The 13607-nt window shown below is 44.9% G+C and overlaps 1 protein-coding gene across 1 annotated transcript; it reads right to left on the minus strand.

Moving 5' to 3' along the window:
* Positions 1–3: 3 nt before the first annotated feature.
* On the minus strand, positions 4–655 carry LOC125530752 (the record flags this gene model as incomplete). The annotated part of the gene is made up of 1 exon (XM_048695152.1): positions 4–655. A coding segment is annotated over exon 1 (612 nt), but the record flags the coding sequence as incomplete, so codon positions are not given.
* Positions 656–13607: the final 12952 nt, after the last annotated feature.

Here is a 13607-nt window from a genome sequence, read left to right on the forward strand (position 1 = left end):
CAGGAGGTCCTGCGGCAGCGTGAGGCCGCAGACGTCGCCCATGAGGGCGAGCGCGCGGTCGACGGGGATGTCAACGCCGATGGCCCGCTCTAGGGTGCGGTTGAAGATGTGGCACAGGCACGCGGGCTGGTCTCGGACGATGGTGCCTAGGCCCTTGCAGCACCCCGCGGGCGCCTTGGACGTGCCCGCGTCCCTGAAGAAGGCCAGGCACGGGCTCAGCTCCAGCAGCGACCCCATGCACGTCGCCGACACGCCCACCACCGCCGACGTCGGGACGGGGGGCTCCGTCACGATGACCTTCGCCACCGGCCTCGGGTTGGCCTCTGACGCGATGCTCCGCTTCGCCGCGCTGGCCGGCGCTGACGTCGGGACCGGGGGCTCCGTCACGATGACCTTCCCCACCGGCCTTGGGTTGGCCTCCGACGCGATGCTCCACTTCGCGGCGCTGGCCGGCGCCGACGTCGGGACCGGGGGCTCCGTCACGATGACCTTCCCCACCGGCCTCGGGTTGGCCTCCGACGCGATGCTCCGCTTCGACGCGCCGGCCGCCGTGGCCACCGCGAGGGCCAGCAGCAGAAGGAGGGCGGCGGCGCAGGCCTTGCTGGAGGACGCCATTGCGCTTGGCTTCGATCGGAATGGTTAAGCACGTAGCACGTAGGAGTAGTGAGCTTGGCTTGTGAATCTTGGGTGGGTCTAGAGATGATCGCTGATCATGTATTTATACTCAAGGCGGGTCTCGGTGCAACCACATGTGAGTCTGTTACATGGTTAGTTTGACGCACGGGTCTTGCACGCGACACGAAGATAGCATGAACTGGCTAAGATCAAAGCATTTCTAAATGTAAGTCTTTATATATATATGTCTTTATATATATATATATAGACGTATTTTAGAGGACAGATTCACTCATTTTGCTTTGTATATACTTCATATTAGAATCTCTAGAAGAAACTTATATTTAAAGACAGAGGGAGTACAACATACTATCGAGAGTGAGAACGACTCAATTTTGTGCGGAATAAAATCCAAAATGAAGGAGAGCAACATGCATGCGTCTAACCCTACATGACTGTAATTTTATCATTCGATGCGCATCGCCTCATCAGACCAAGTAGTTTGTTGCTCCTCGTTAAAGATTAATCGAGGTCTAGTGTTGTGAGCAATGAACAAATTAATGTGTGTCGGTGAAATAAAGGGTATGGCTAGGTCTGAGTCGTCTGAGATTTAATCAAGTCACAGTCAAGTGATAAGAAAGAAAAACTAAAACAATGTGTAAATTTTCACGCAAGATCTCACAAATATAGCACCGACTGAGATATCGACTGAGAGAAGAAGTGCATGCAGTATGCATACATCCTGTTTCAAGGGATTGGTTTAGGGATGCACATGAAACGTGTGGTGATCGATGGTGGTGGTATTGCACATGAAACCAGTTCACCAGGTAGGTGGTGTCAAGTGTCAGGTGATTCTTCAATTATCTAAACATCCAGATGTTGAAAGAAAAGAATGATAACTATGCCAATTTTGTTGGTTCCCAAGAGACCGAAATAATGAAGTCAATTGGCTCCTTTTTGAGATCTCTAACTAGCAGTAGGATATTTCAATGTAATAAGTCTCTCCCTTTAAAAGGTCGTGTTTGTTTGGGCTCCAACTTACACAATTGCAGTTGCAATAGGTTGAGATGCGGTTATTTGGTAGTTGTGCTGTTGCAGCTGTGGCTAGTGCAAAAACATGATGAAATGACCATTATCCCCTGAGTTGATCTTGTCTTTTTTTTTGAAATAGAGGCAAAAGATTTGCCTTGTTGGTTAATTAAGAAGAAGAGAATTACCCAGTTAATTAGTGAGAACTGGGCAAAAACCGATACATGTACATGTATAGACCACATGCAGACTACTCGCAAAGCGAGAAACCCCATGACCACATGGCCAACCTCACTAACATGCATAACGCGCAACAACCATGATTCATCACACTTCTAAATCATAAAGAGACCCTCAACGAAGGCACCTTGATTTAAGACAACAAACTATAGAACTGCATGCACCAGCCATTTCACCCAAAAGTTTAAGCCAACGTGGAAATATGGGGTTTGCATTTATATGTCAACACCCCCCTCACATGTGGCTCCCTTAGGTCTAAACGTGGACCAAAAAAGGGTTTTAAAATTGCGCCAGCCGGGTCTTGAACTCAAGACCTTCTGGCTCTCATACCATGTAGAACTGATTGGGGGGGGGGGGGGGGGGGTGGGGATTTATACATCAACATGGACACCACCAAATCAACGAGGACAAGTAAATCTATGAGGTCGGGCAAAGAGACCGAGAATCATCCATTAAGCAGCTGCAGACGCCATTCCTATTGTCCCGCTCTTTTTGCCTTTACTAGTGAGAGACTTCTCCACTTTCTTGATTTTTCCCGTAGTAGCCTCCACCGTTACAAGGCGCACAATCACCTAGCCAGATCCAGGGCTATCGACTCCAAGCAGGCAAGCAAGTTGTAAAGCTCTTTCATAAAAAGCGCCTCGAAATTGGGCTCCAACGGAGGTGGTGAGGGTGTAATGGTCATCGCCAAGGCCACTAGCAAGGTCCATCTCCTTAGAAAGCACCATGGAAAAAGACAAAGTAGGCTCGCCACATAACTCCCACAACTCATGCATAATCTGTAGCATTGGAGTCATGGCCCGGCTATGACTACGGTACCAAAGGCAGTCGACACCATAGGCAGAGGTGACGAGCGGGATGTAGTGCGAGGGCTCCATATGCATGCTTCCGCCCCAATTGTAGAACCAACCTAGAGTTCGAGCAACGTAGACACAACCGACACAACCTGAAGTTTGGTGAAAGCAGGAGATGATGAGCGACACCCTGTGAGAATGAATGGTTGGAGGCCATGTTCAATGAGATGAAATCCTTGTATGAGAAGGATACCTTTGATTTGGTGAATCTACCAAAGGGCAAGAACACACTCAAGAGCGGATGGGTGTACAGAGTGAAGAATGAAGATTACACTTCACATCCAAGGTACAAGGCTAGATTGGTTGTGAAACTTTTCAGTAAAAAAGGCCAATGGTTATGATGAGATATTCTCTCCAGTGGTCAAGATGTTTCCGATGTGAGTTATTCTTGGCATGGCAGCCATCAAGGACATGGAAATTGAAATACTCGACGTGAAGACTGCGTTCTTGCATGGTGGCCTAGACAAGGAGATATACAAGGAGTAGCCAGAAGGATTCATGGTTGCATACAATGAGCACTTAGTTTGCAAACTGAAGAAGAGCTTGTAAGGCTTGAAGCAAGCTCCTCTATAGTGGTACAAGAAGTGTGAGTCTTTTATGATTGGGCCTGGTTACCATAAAGTATAACATAATCATTGTGTGTTCACGAAGAGGTACGTCGAGGGTGATTTCATCATTCTCTTGCTGTATGTTGATGATATGCTGATTATTGGAAATGGCACAAAGAATTGCTCGCCTCAAGAAGGCATTGAGTAATAATTTATGATCAAGGATTTAGGACCAGCTAAGCAAACACTTGATATGAAGATTTCCTGTGATATATGAAAAAGTTCCTTGGTCTCTCACAAGGAAGTTACATTGAGAAGGTACTTCAAAGGTTCAATATGAAGGACGCAAAATCTGTTATCTCTCCGCTTGCAGGCTACCACAAATTAAATCCTGAACAATGTCCTACAAGCAAGGAGAATACAACAGATGAGTAAAGTACCATACCAATTTTCTGTGGGCAGTTTGATGTATGACATGGTGTGCACTAGGCATGATATTGCCTCTGAAGTTGGAATTGTTAGCTTGTTCATGACAAATTCAGGTAAAGCTCAATGAGAAGCAGTAAAGTGGATTCTCATGTATCTCAAAAAGACTTCTACATCATGTTTATGATTTAGAAGCGGTGATCCTGTATTGCGGGGCTATATAGATTTATATTATGCTAGTGACAGAGATTGTAGGAAGTCAACATTTGGGTACCTAATGACTTATGCAGGGGAAGCAGTGTCATGGCAATCAAGATTTCAGAGATGTTGTTTCGACATAAACTACAAAATCCGAGTACATCACCATAGTTGATGGTGGCAAGGAAGTTTTGTGGATGAGGAACGTCTTGCAAGAACTAGGCATGAAGGAAGAAAAGTATGTCATGCTTTTTTAAAGTTAGAGTACTATTCATATTTCCAAGAATTCAAGCTAGCACTCTCAAACCAAGCACATTGATGTGAGGCATCATTGGATTCGAGATGTTGCGAGTCCCAAGTTGCTATAACATGAGAAAATCCATACCGACAAGAACTATTCAGATATGATGACTAAGATATCAAGCTACATGCATGATGCAAGTTAGCACATTTGGCAGTGACTCCCTCATGAGTCGGAGGGAGGGTTTGTTGGGATATTCTCCTTATGTGGGCTATGAGGAGATGACAAAAATGAAGCCTTTAGCCAACCCAAACATGTGGCAAAGGCCACTACCAATCAGGGTTGTGACCTATTGGTCTTTGGAGGTGAGGGAAGGGGATGTCTATCCCTCCATTCAGTAGCCACCAACACAAGTGACAAAAGTTGGGTTAGACTTCATTGGAGAAAAATAAGAGAACCCAAGAGAGAAAGGAGAGAAATATTGAAGGAAGATAGTGATGGTTCATATCCACTACCTTGTCTCCTTCAAGTTGTGATTCCATCATGTTTGGTGGGATTGTTCCAATCTCTATCTCTTGAATCCCAAATTTTATTGTGGTCATCTAAGGTTGTCAGTTCTTGATCTATGAGAGGCTCTAGTGCTATCTGGAGAAGAACATGTTGTATCCCACCAATTGGTTATAGTGGAAAAAGATTTGGGTGGCTTCAGCCCGTGGCCCCCCCCCCAACTTGGGGGTTTCCACATAAAAATACTGGTGTTCATCTATGCTGATTTCTGCTAATTTTTGTGTGTTTTTGCTTGGAACATAACCTATGAGATGGATGTCAACACTGGAGCAATTTACAAAAATACTTTAAACTTCGTCATAAGATTTGGATGACAGTCCTTACTCCATCTTGTCGTAAGTTTTGGCTTTCGTGACTGAGCAACAATTTCTGAGTTAGTTGCATAGAGGTGGTTGTCGTGGTTCTAAGTCTGACAGTAGAATAGGGGGTATGTAGGAGGAGGCAAGATCCTAGCTACGATGAGGTTGTGCACGCAAGATTTACGAGTTCAGGCCCTTCTCGGAGGAAGTAAAAGCCCTACATCTCGGTGCCCGGAGGCGGTCGACTAGAATATGCGTGAAGTTACCGGGGGTGCGAACCCTTGTCTCAGTGGAGGGGGGTGGCTTATATAGAGTGCGCCAGGACCCCAGCCAGCCCACGTTACAAGGTGTTCAATGTACATTAAGGTGGGGCGTTACTGGTAACGCCAGCAATAAAGACATATAAATGATCATTAACGCTATAGAGTGAACGCTTGACTGTTGCCATCCTGAGTGACTTTAGATCTTCTGTACTCTGAGTGGTTTCTTGGTACGGTCGAATGATGATATACTGGTCGAATGGAATTAGGTTATCCGAGTGGAATTATTGGTCGAGTGGTTCGCACTCTAAGATGATTCCAGTCGGTGGATGCTACTGTGCTTTGAATGTTGTCAATCTTAGGCCAGTGTCCTTGGGAAGGGCGTCTAGGTCAGGACTATTACCCTACCCTAGGTACATGTCATCATCAGTGGTGTTGAAGTTACTTTATTTCTACTACAGTATTTCAAATCACTGTTAAATGTGCGCTAATTCCCTACATCTTTATCATATGGCCTAATTATTAAAGCTAGTAAGATATAATGTAGAACCATCATGACTTATGGAGAGGGAAAATATTTGTCTATTGCTAAACTTCTAGCTAGTTCATATACAGCTAATGCCCCACTCTAATTGGAGGATACTTCAACTTAGTGAGATATCAAAAGGATAAGAGCAATAGGGTTGTAGACTAAAGAGATGTGAAAAGTTAAAATGTTGGGTTGAGATTAGGAGTTCATTAAAAATTAAAATGACAAGCAAAAAATTCACATGGACCAACCATCAAACGGAAATGGTCATGTTCACCGTAGATAGAATCTTATGTAACGCTGTTTTTGGAACCTTTTTTTCCTTTTGGCTACTTTTCAAGCATGGGAATAAAATTTCAAGGGATTTCTATTTTCATGCCCTCCATTCCTTAGTTCTACTCAGTTTTGTCCAACGCTCTAACTTGTGCTCACTTTTGCCCTGCTCTTCCTGAATCTCCCATATGGCCAAATGCAACATTTTTGTTGGGTTAACCCCTTTGACTGTTACATGCATGACTGTGAGAATAAGACATGTGGGCCACTATCAAGTACGGCCATGTCAGGCAACCAGCGGTTAGTCACCGATGCAAAGCATGGTAGAGCGGCTTGTCTGGCCAATTCCAGCGATGGTTGGATGACATCTTGGCCTCTACCATTAGCTAGTGCTCGTGCGCGTCGAGGGGTTGCATCAGGGTGGCCAAGGGTGGAAGGAAATGAAGGCAGTGGGCGAGTACTATCGTGGCCAGAGTTTGGTGTTTGTAGGCAACAAAGCTATAGCATGGATTCGAACAACTTTTTGTGCTGGTGTTGTTCTACGGATTCTGTTTGTGCAGTTTGACACGATACATGACCAAATGGTCACCGGAGCGTCTTCATGAGCTCATGCCGGATCAAAAGGGAGGTTACGATTAATGGAACTACGACATGAAAATGTTGACAAGGAGAGTGGGAAAAGTTGTGCAGCTTGCTACTTGTGAGCTGTGCGGTGATTTCCTCGAATAGGAGGGGATGATGCTGATAACCCACAAGTATAGGGGATCACAACCGTTTTCAAGGGTAGAGTATTCAACCCAAATTTATTGATTCGACATAAGGGGAGCCAAAGAATATTTGCAAGTATTAGCAGTTGAGTTGTCAATTCAACCACACATGGAGACTATTTGCAATAGCATGATCATTAGCACAGTAGTATGATAATTTTGATAGCAGTGGTAATAGCAGCCATAGTAATGGTAACAGTAGTAGTAGTAGTTTTGTAGCAATTGTGACAGTAGCAACAACAACAGTAACTTAGTAAAGACCAATAAGTGAAAAACTAGTAGGCATTGGATCAGTGATAATATTGGATAATATTCATCATGTAACATACATAACCTAGGGCGACACAAAACTAGCTCCAATTCATCAATGTAATGTAGGCATGTATTTCGTAAATAGTCATATGTGCTTATGGAAAATAACTTGCAGGACATATTTTGTCCTACGCTCCCGTGGCAGTGGGGTCCATAAGGAAACTAAAGGATATTCAGGCCTCCTTTTAATAGAGAACCGGAACAAAGCATTAACACATAGTGAATACATGAACTCCTCAAACTACGGTAACCACAGGAAATAATCCCAATTATTGTCACCTTGGAGTATGCGGATCATAACACGTAGCAGGTGCATATAACTTGCATGGTAGGATCAAGACCACAAATATATTCACAAAAACATAAAGAGTTCAGATATGAAATCATGGCATTCGGACCCTAGTGACAAGCATTAAGCATAGAAAAGTCATAGCAACATCAATCTCAGAACATAGTGGGTACTAGGGATGAAGCCCTAACAAAAGTCAAGCCCTAACAAAACTAACTCGATTACATGATAAATCTTCTTCAACCTGTCGTGGAAGTGTCACAGCAGATGTCCTCATGGAAGGACTTAGTTGTGGAGCGATTGCGACGAGGTTAGCTTAAAGGGGTTAAACAGGACAAGGGACACAGAGAGTTTATACTGGTTCGGCCCCTTGCGGTGAAGGTAAAGGCCTACTCCAGTTGAGGTGGTGTTGCTAGGGTTTCGATTACCAGGGAGCAAACACGCTTTGCCTGGCTCTCGATTTGATGTTTCTTGCCCTAAGCCGCTGCCGGGTTGTCCCCTTATATACACGGGGTGCGCACTGCGGCCTACTGAGTCTCGACCGGCTCATACAACGTGTCCGGCTCGGTGACGTATCTTACATGCCTTATATTACAAGTCTACTCATACATGGTGGTTTATACTTACGGGCCTTAAGCTGTCTCTGGGCTTGGGCCACTTGCCGATCTATCTATGAACCGCCGTCTGGTATGCTCTTGGGCTTCTAGGATGAACCGTCATTGTGGTTGACCCGGCCCCTCCTGGGCGGGTCATACCTGATAGTCATATCCCCAACATTAGGCCCCAGGTTGATTTGAACTTGTTCAGGTCAATCTTCAACACTTAGAAAAAATCCTTCCTCCTCAGCTGTGAAACATTGTAACCCGCCATGCTGTCATCTGCAGAAATTTTGGAAACCCGCCACGACGTCATCTTTAACGGATGGATAACCATCATTTGGCTTCCTCATTTTTCGCGCCTGCATGTTGCCTCTTTCCTTATAAATAGGGTCAAAGCACCCCTTTCCCATTCTCCTCTCTTCTTCTTCTTGTCTTCTTCTTCCTCGCGACACCCCAACCCTCTTGAGCTCCGCCACCGTCGGCCTCCGTCCCTTCATCAACTTCGGCCGCTGCATCGCCCTGAACGGTCCAGAAATGCCGCGGCACTCTTTCGTTGTCAGCTAGCATCAGTAAGTCTCCCCTTTTCCATTTCATGGATATGTTCTTTAGGGTTCCAGTGTTCATCGGTGTTCATCACTGCTCCTCCTTCTTATTTCTAGATCGCGTAGTTTTGATCTGAAAATAATGTAGGTCTTGTGCGGTAGTAGTTTTAGCACCCGCTTTTGATATTACAACATATCCTCATTGCGATAGATCTCTTCTGGGGTGCCTCCACTTTTCTGCTGCCGCTTCTGTAGGTTTAGAATTTATTTCCTTTTTCTAAACAGTTGTAGATCCAAATTTACAGCTTTAGCCTGTGGAACTTGTTCGTCCCAATACTTAGCAAATTTCGCTCTTGGTAGATCTTGAATATCTTAGTCATGGTGGCTTACTTTGTCGGCTTATTGTTACTTCATATATCATTAGCCCTTGCTTAAGCCACCATTCTGAACATACACTGCAACTGTTAATTTGTGATCTCACCAACTAACTTGAGCCAGCCAATTATTCCCTTCCTTTAGGTTGTCCTTTCACCATGCCGCCAAAGACAGTTACTACATGTAACTGGGTTACCTCCATCGTCACTGAGAGTACTTTAAAAGATTTTGTCATGGTTGGATATCTTCCAGAGAAAAGTGTCATGCATTACCGTGCTCCTGACCCGGGCGAAGAGAGACCTCAGCCAAAGCATGGTGAAGTCATTGTTTTCACTGATCATATGAACCGGGGGGCTTCTCGCCGCCCGCCTCTAAGTTCTTTAGGGATGTTCTTCATTTCTTCAAACTCCATCCGCAAGACATTGGACCCAACTCTGTGTCAAACATCTGTAACTTTCAAGTTTTCTGTGAAGTATACCTTCAAGAAGAGCCTAGTGTTGAGATTTTCAGGGAATACTTCTATCTGAACCAGCAAAATGAGTTTGCAAACGGTCCCATCTTGGAACTTGGTAGAATTTCAATTCAACGCAGAAGAGACGCCATCTTCCCTCAAGCAGCTCTACCTAGTCACCCCAAGGACTGGAATCAGACATGGTTCTATTGTAAAGATATCTCGCCGTCTGATGAAAATCGATTGCCAGGTTATCATGCTGAACGTCTTGACTCAAGTTACCAACTCCCTGAGATACTTACCGCCGCCGAACGCAAGAAACTCATCCCTACAATCAGGAAAGTCCAAGCCTTGCTAGGAGACGGTTTAACCGGAGTCGATTTAATCCGCTTCTGGGTCGCATGGCGGATCATACCCTTGAGCCGCTGATCTGGCTTGATGTGTACTTACACCGGAGGAACAAATGATCCATTATGCCATAGTTCTCAGCGTCTAACTGAAGAAGGCATTATTGGAATGGCAACAACACTTGTAAATAGAAAATTCGAAGACTGCAGCAGAGTGGGCCTGAATCCTTTCTGCAAGCTTAACCCGCCGCCAGACGTAAGTCTCTTGATTTCCCTTACTTTACTTCATTACCCATACATTATGTGAACTCAAATATGTTGGTCTTCCGCAGTCTAAATTTGACTTCTGGAAGGCAAAATACGACCACGAGGCTGCCAAAAATGCTAGGGCTGCCGCGAAAGCCGCCAAAAAGACCAGCAAGAGACCTAGGAAGAAATCAAGCGCCTCTCATCTTCTTAAGCTGGACGATACCTCTGAGTCGGAGATAGCCCTTGAATCTCTTGGCTTGTTTTTCAACCACCTTATTGACACTGACTATTGCCAGGATGACACAGGAGCCAGCCAAGCGGTTGAAGAAGAGGTAACTATTATTTCCTCGGACTCAGAACCTTTACCAAGGCAGAAACTTTGGCGAGTAACCCGGAAATTAAGGTTTTCACACCCCTTGGCTTATTTAGATCCTCACTTTCTTTTGAAACGACAGCAACACGAGAGCCGCCACCAGACCCGGACCAGTGGAGGCGAAGATTAATCCTCTGGTTTACCAAACACTCCTCGAAAATGCAAAATGAGGTTCTTTTAGCCTTTACTCTTTTATTTGCTGGCAGGTCTTTCGTTAACCACTCAACTCTTTGATTTTATTTTGCAGGAGATTTCCTGTTCTTCCTCTGGTGATTCATCTCAGACTCAGCTGCCGGCTTTCAAGACTACCCCTGGGTCAGAATAATTACCTCTCTTTTGTACCTTTATATATTTACCCTTATGTTGACTTGTCCAAATTCTTTTTAGCGGCTAAGCAAAGCCCAATAAGAAAGCAAAGGTGATAAAACCAGCCGAAGACCCTAAAGCTGCTGAACTAGACCAGCCAACTTCTGCACCACAAGCCTCTGAACAACCAGAAGATCCTACTCCCAATACTCAACCTGAGATGCCTGAGTTGTCTGTTGATGACACCAATATTGACCCGTCAACTACTGAACCGTCAAGCTCACTTAACCCGCCGGAGACTCATGCTGATGACATCCTTATTACTGGCACTGGCTTTACTGAATGGGGAATCCCACTGTATTAGCTAGACATTCTGCCAAACAAGAAGTCATGGAAAGACGGAAAGCGAGGTTTGATGTCTCCCACTATGCTCAATTGAGTAATAGTGAAGTATTATCTGGTTATCTCAATCAAGTACACTCCAACCGTGACTTGGAAATTGAGATGGTTAAACAGATGCACCAGAAGTATGAGGTACGTCATCCGGCTTACATAAGTTATATATCCTGCCAGCCCCCAAGTCTTCTGATTATGATAAGATTGAATAATCTGTAGACTTAAAACTTACAAGCTTCTGTCCTAGACTCCTTCCAAGTCCGGTTTACAACTAAACCAGATGCCGAAAATAGCATAATTTTGCACTTGTAGTCCCCAAGGGCTGGTTTAATCAGTACGAATGAGCTGGTCCTATTGATCACTGTGTAAAAGAGCAGAACTTAACAATACAGCCCCCATGAGTCGGCTGAGACTTTTTACAGCACGTCCGGCTCATCCTTAGGAAGAGACAAGCAATATGGATTAGCCCCGAAGTGCCAAGTGTTGTTTCTTGCAAAGCGCTTGGGACTTTTTAGTTATAAAAGCCATTTCTATTAAAAAATTGCGCTGATAGACATTAGCCCCCAAGTGCCAAGTGTTGTTGCTTGCAAAGCGCTTCGGACTTATATTGTTGCAATCCGCCATGAAATATGTTTGATAAATCTATGCTGCCTGCAGGCTGCTACCACTGAATTGGAATCTCAACTGAACAATGCCAAGAACCGGTTGGCGGCTCAGGAAACTGAGACCAGGAAGGCTGAATCGAAATTCCAGTTTAGTGTGTCTGAATTGGAAAAATTGAAGACCAGTTTTACTACAGATAAAAATGCTTGGGCTAAAGAAAAGACTGCCTTGATACAGTGTGCAGAGAAGGCAGAGGCGGCTCTTCAGGAGGCTACCACTAAACTCACCGGTTTAAGACACCGTGTGTCTCAGATGGTTTCGGCTATCTTCGGTGATTCGCCTTGTTATTCATTGAAAGTACTTGTCGTCATATAAACTGCCATTTTAACCAATCTATGACTTACTCAGGTCCTAGAAGCAGCAACCTCAGCGAAGATACACTTGTGAAGCTCAAGGCGCTTTATACTCTTGTTGAGCAATTATATACTGGAGCTCAACGTACATTGGCTACCATCTCCCCGACTAATCAAGGACCCAATTTGTTGAGCGATGAACTGAAGAAATTATCCATCCTACTCACTAGAATCCAAGAAATAAAGTGGTCTTGTGCAAGAGCCGGCGCTGTGACGGCCTTGAGCCGTGCCAAAGCGTGGGTACCAGAATTAGACCCGGCAGATGTGGTCAGTGGGTATCCTAGCTTAAAGGAAGACGGAACCTCCTTCAATCAGCAAGGCTTTGCCGCCTGTGTCAAAGAGATTCGTCCTCATGCAACAGTCATCGCTAAAGAGACTAATCTTTCCAAGTATCAGCCGGCTTATGATGCACATAATCAGAAGATGCATATGCCTATGTACAAAGTGATGGACTTAATTCTGCCGATTCGTAAGCACACCTTTGCCCCTGATATTGACCCGTCTAATCTGATTGACGACGAAGCTGAATTCTTCGCCTTGCGTGGCTTTGACTGGTCGAAATCAAACTTCCAGACGGCGGAGGAGGAAGAAGAACCGGCAAGGGATGAACCGGAGGCCTCCCATCAGCAAGATCAAGAAGAGTGAACCGCCAGGCGGTTGAAAGACTTTAAGTTTGTGTTAAAACACTTGACCTTATGTTAGCTCATGGAGCTATGTAAAAGAGTAGTTAAGACTTGAATCGACCGTGCCATCGTGCATGTTTTCTGTTTTCCATAACACTGATGATCCATCGGTTTAAATGACCACTCTCTGTATGATAATCTTTGACTTATGCAGATGTGAATTATTATGATCCTGCACACAAAGAAAAATCACAAGGGCTCTGGCGGCTTACCACCGGGCGGGTCATGATACCCAATGGAAGACGCTGGGGACGAATAGTCCATAACCAGGGCCGGTCTGATAACTGCGAAGAAAACAACATACCTGTGATATATATACTTAAACTACCGGCTTATCAGCGTTGTGCAATTTAGAGCTATAACTTAAACCATGGTATTCATTACACATTGGAGATTTAGAGGCCGTCCTCCCGACGGGTTGTATAAACCCCAAGCATACTTCCAATGTGAGCCGTAAACAGGGCAGCTGGGCCCGACTTAAAAACCAGAAAACAACGAAAAAACTCAAACGCGAATAAGAAACCAAACGATATTCGGGACTTTAATAGATTGTCAAAGTAATGTGTCATCTTCAATGAAACTAGCCGGAGCCACTGGATTGTTCGTACTGCCGTGATCCTGAGTCATAGTGTGCCCAATCGATATTTGAACCCTAGATAAGTCTGGTCTTGCTCAAAGACTTATGAGGAGTACGCGGGGCCGGAGCAACAGTATCATGGGCTGATTTATCCAAGTTTCAAGGAAGGTGGCTTATGAAGCCTGGATCCATCCGACTCTGTAAACCGTACTCTCCCATGACAAGTCATCGTTTGAACCTTAATCG

The sequence above is a fragment of the Triticum urartu genome, unplaced genomic scaffold, assembly GCF_003073215.2.
Source record: "Triticum urartu cultivar G1812 unplaced genomic scaffold, Tu2.1 TuUngrouped_contig_6535, whole genome shotgun sequence".
In the NCBI taxonomy this organism is placed as follows: domain Eukaryota; kingdom Viridiplantae; phylum Streptophyta; class Magnoliopsida; order Poales; family Poaceae; genus Triticum; species Triticum urartu.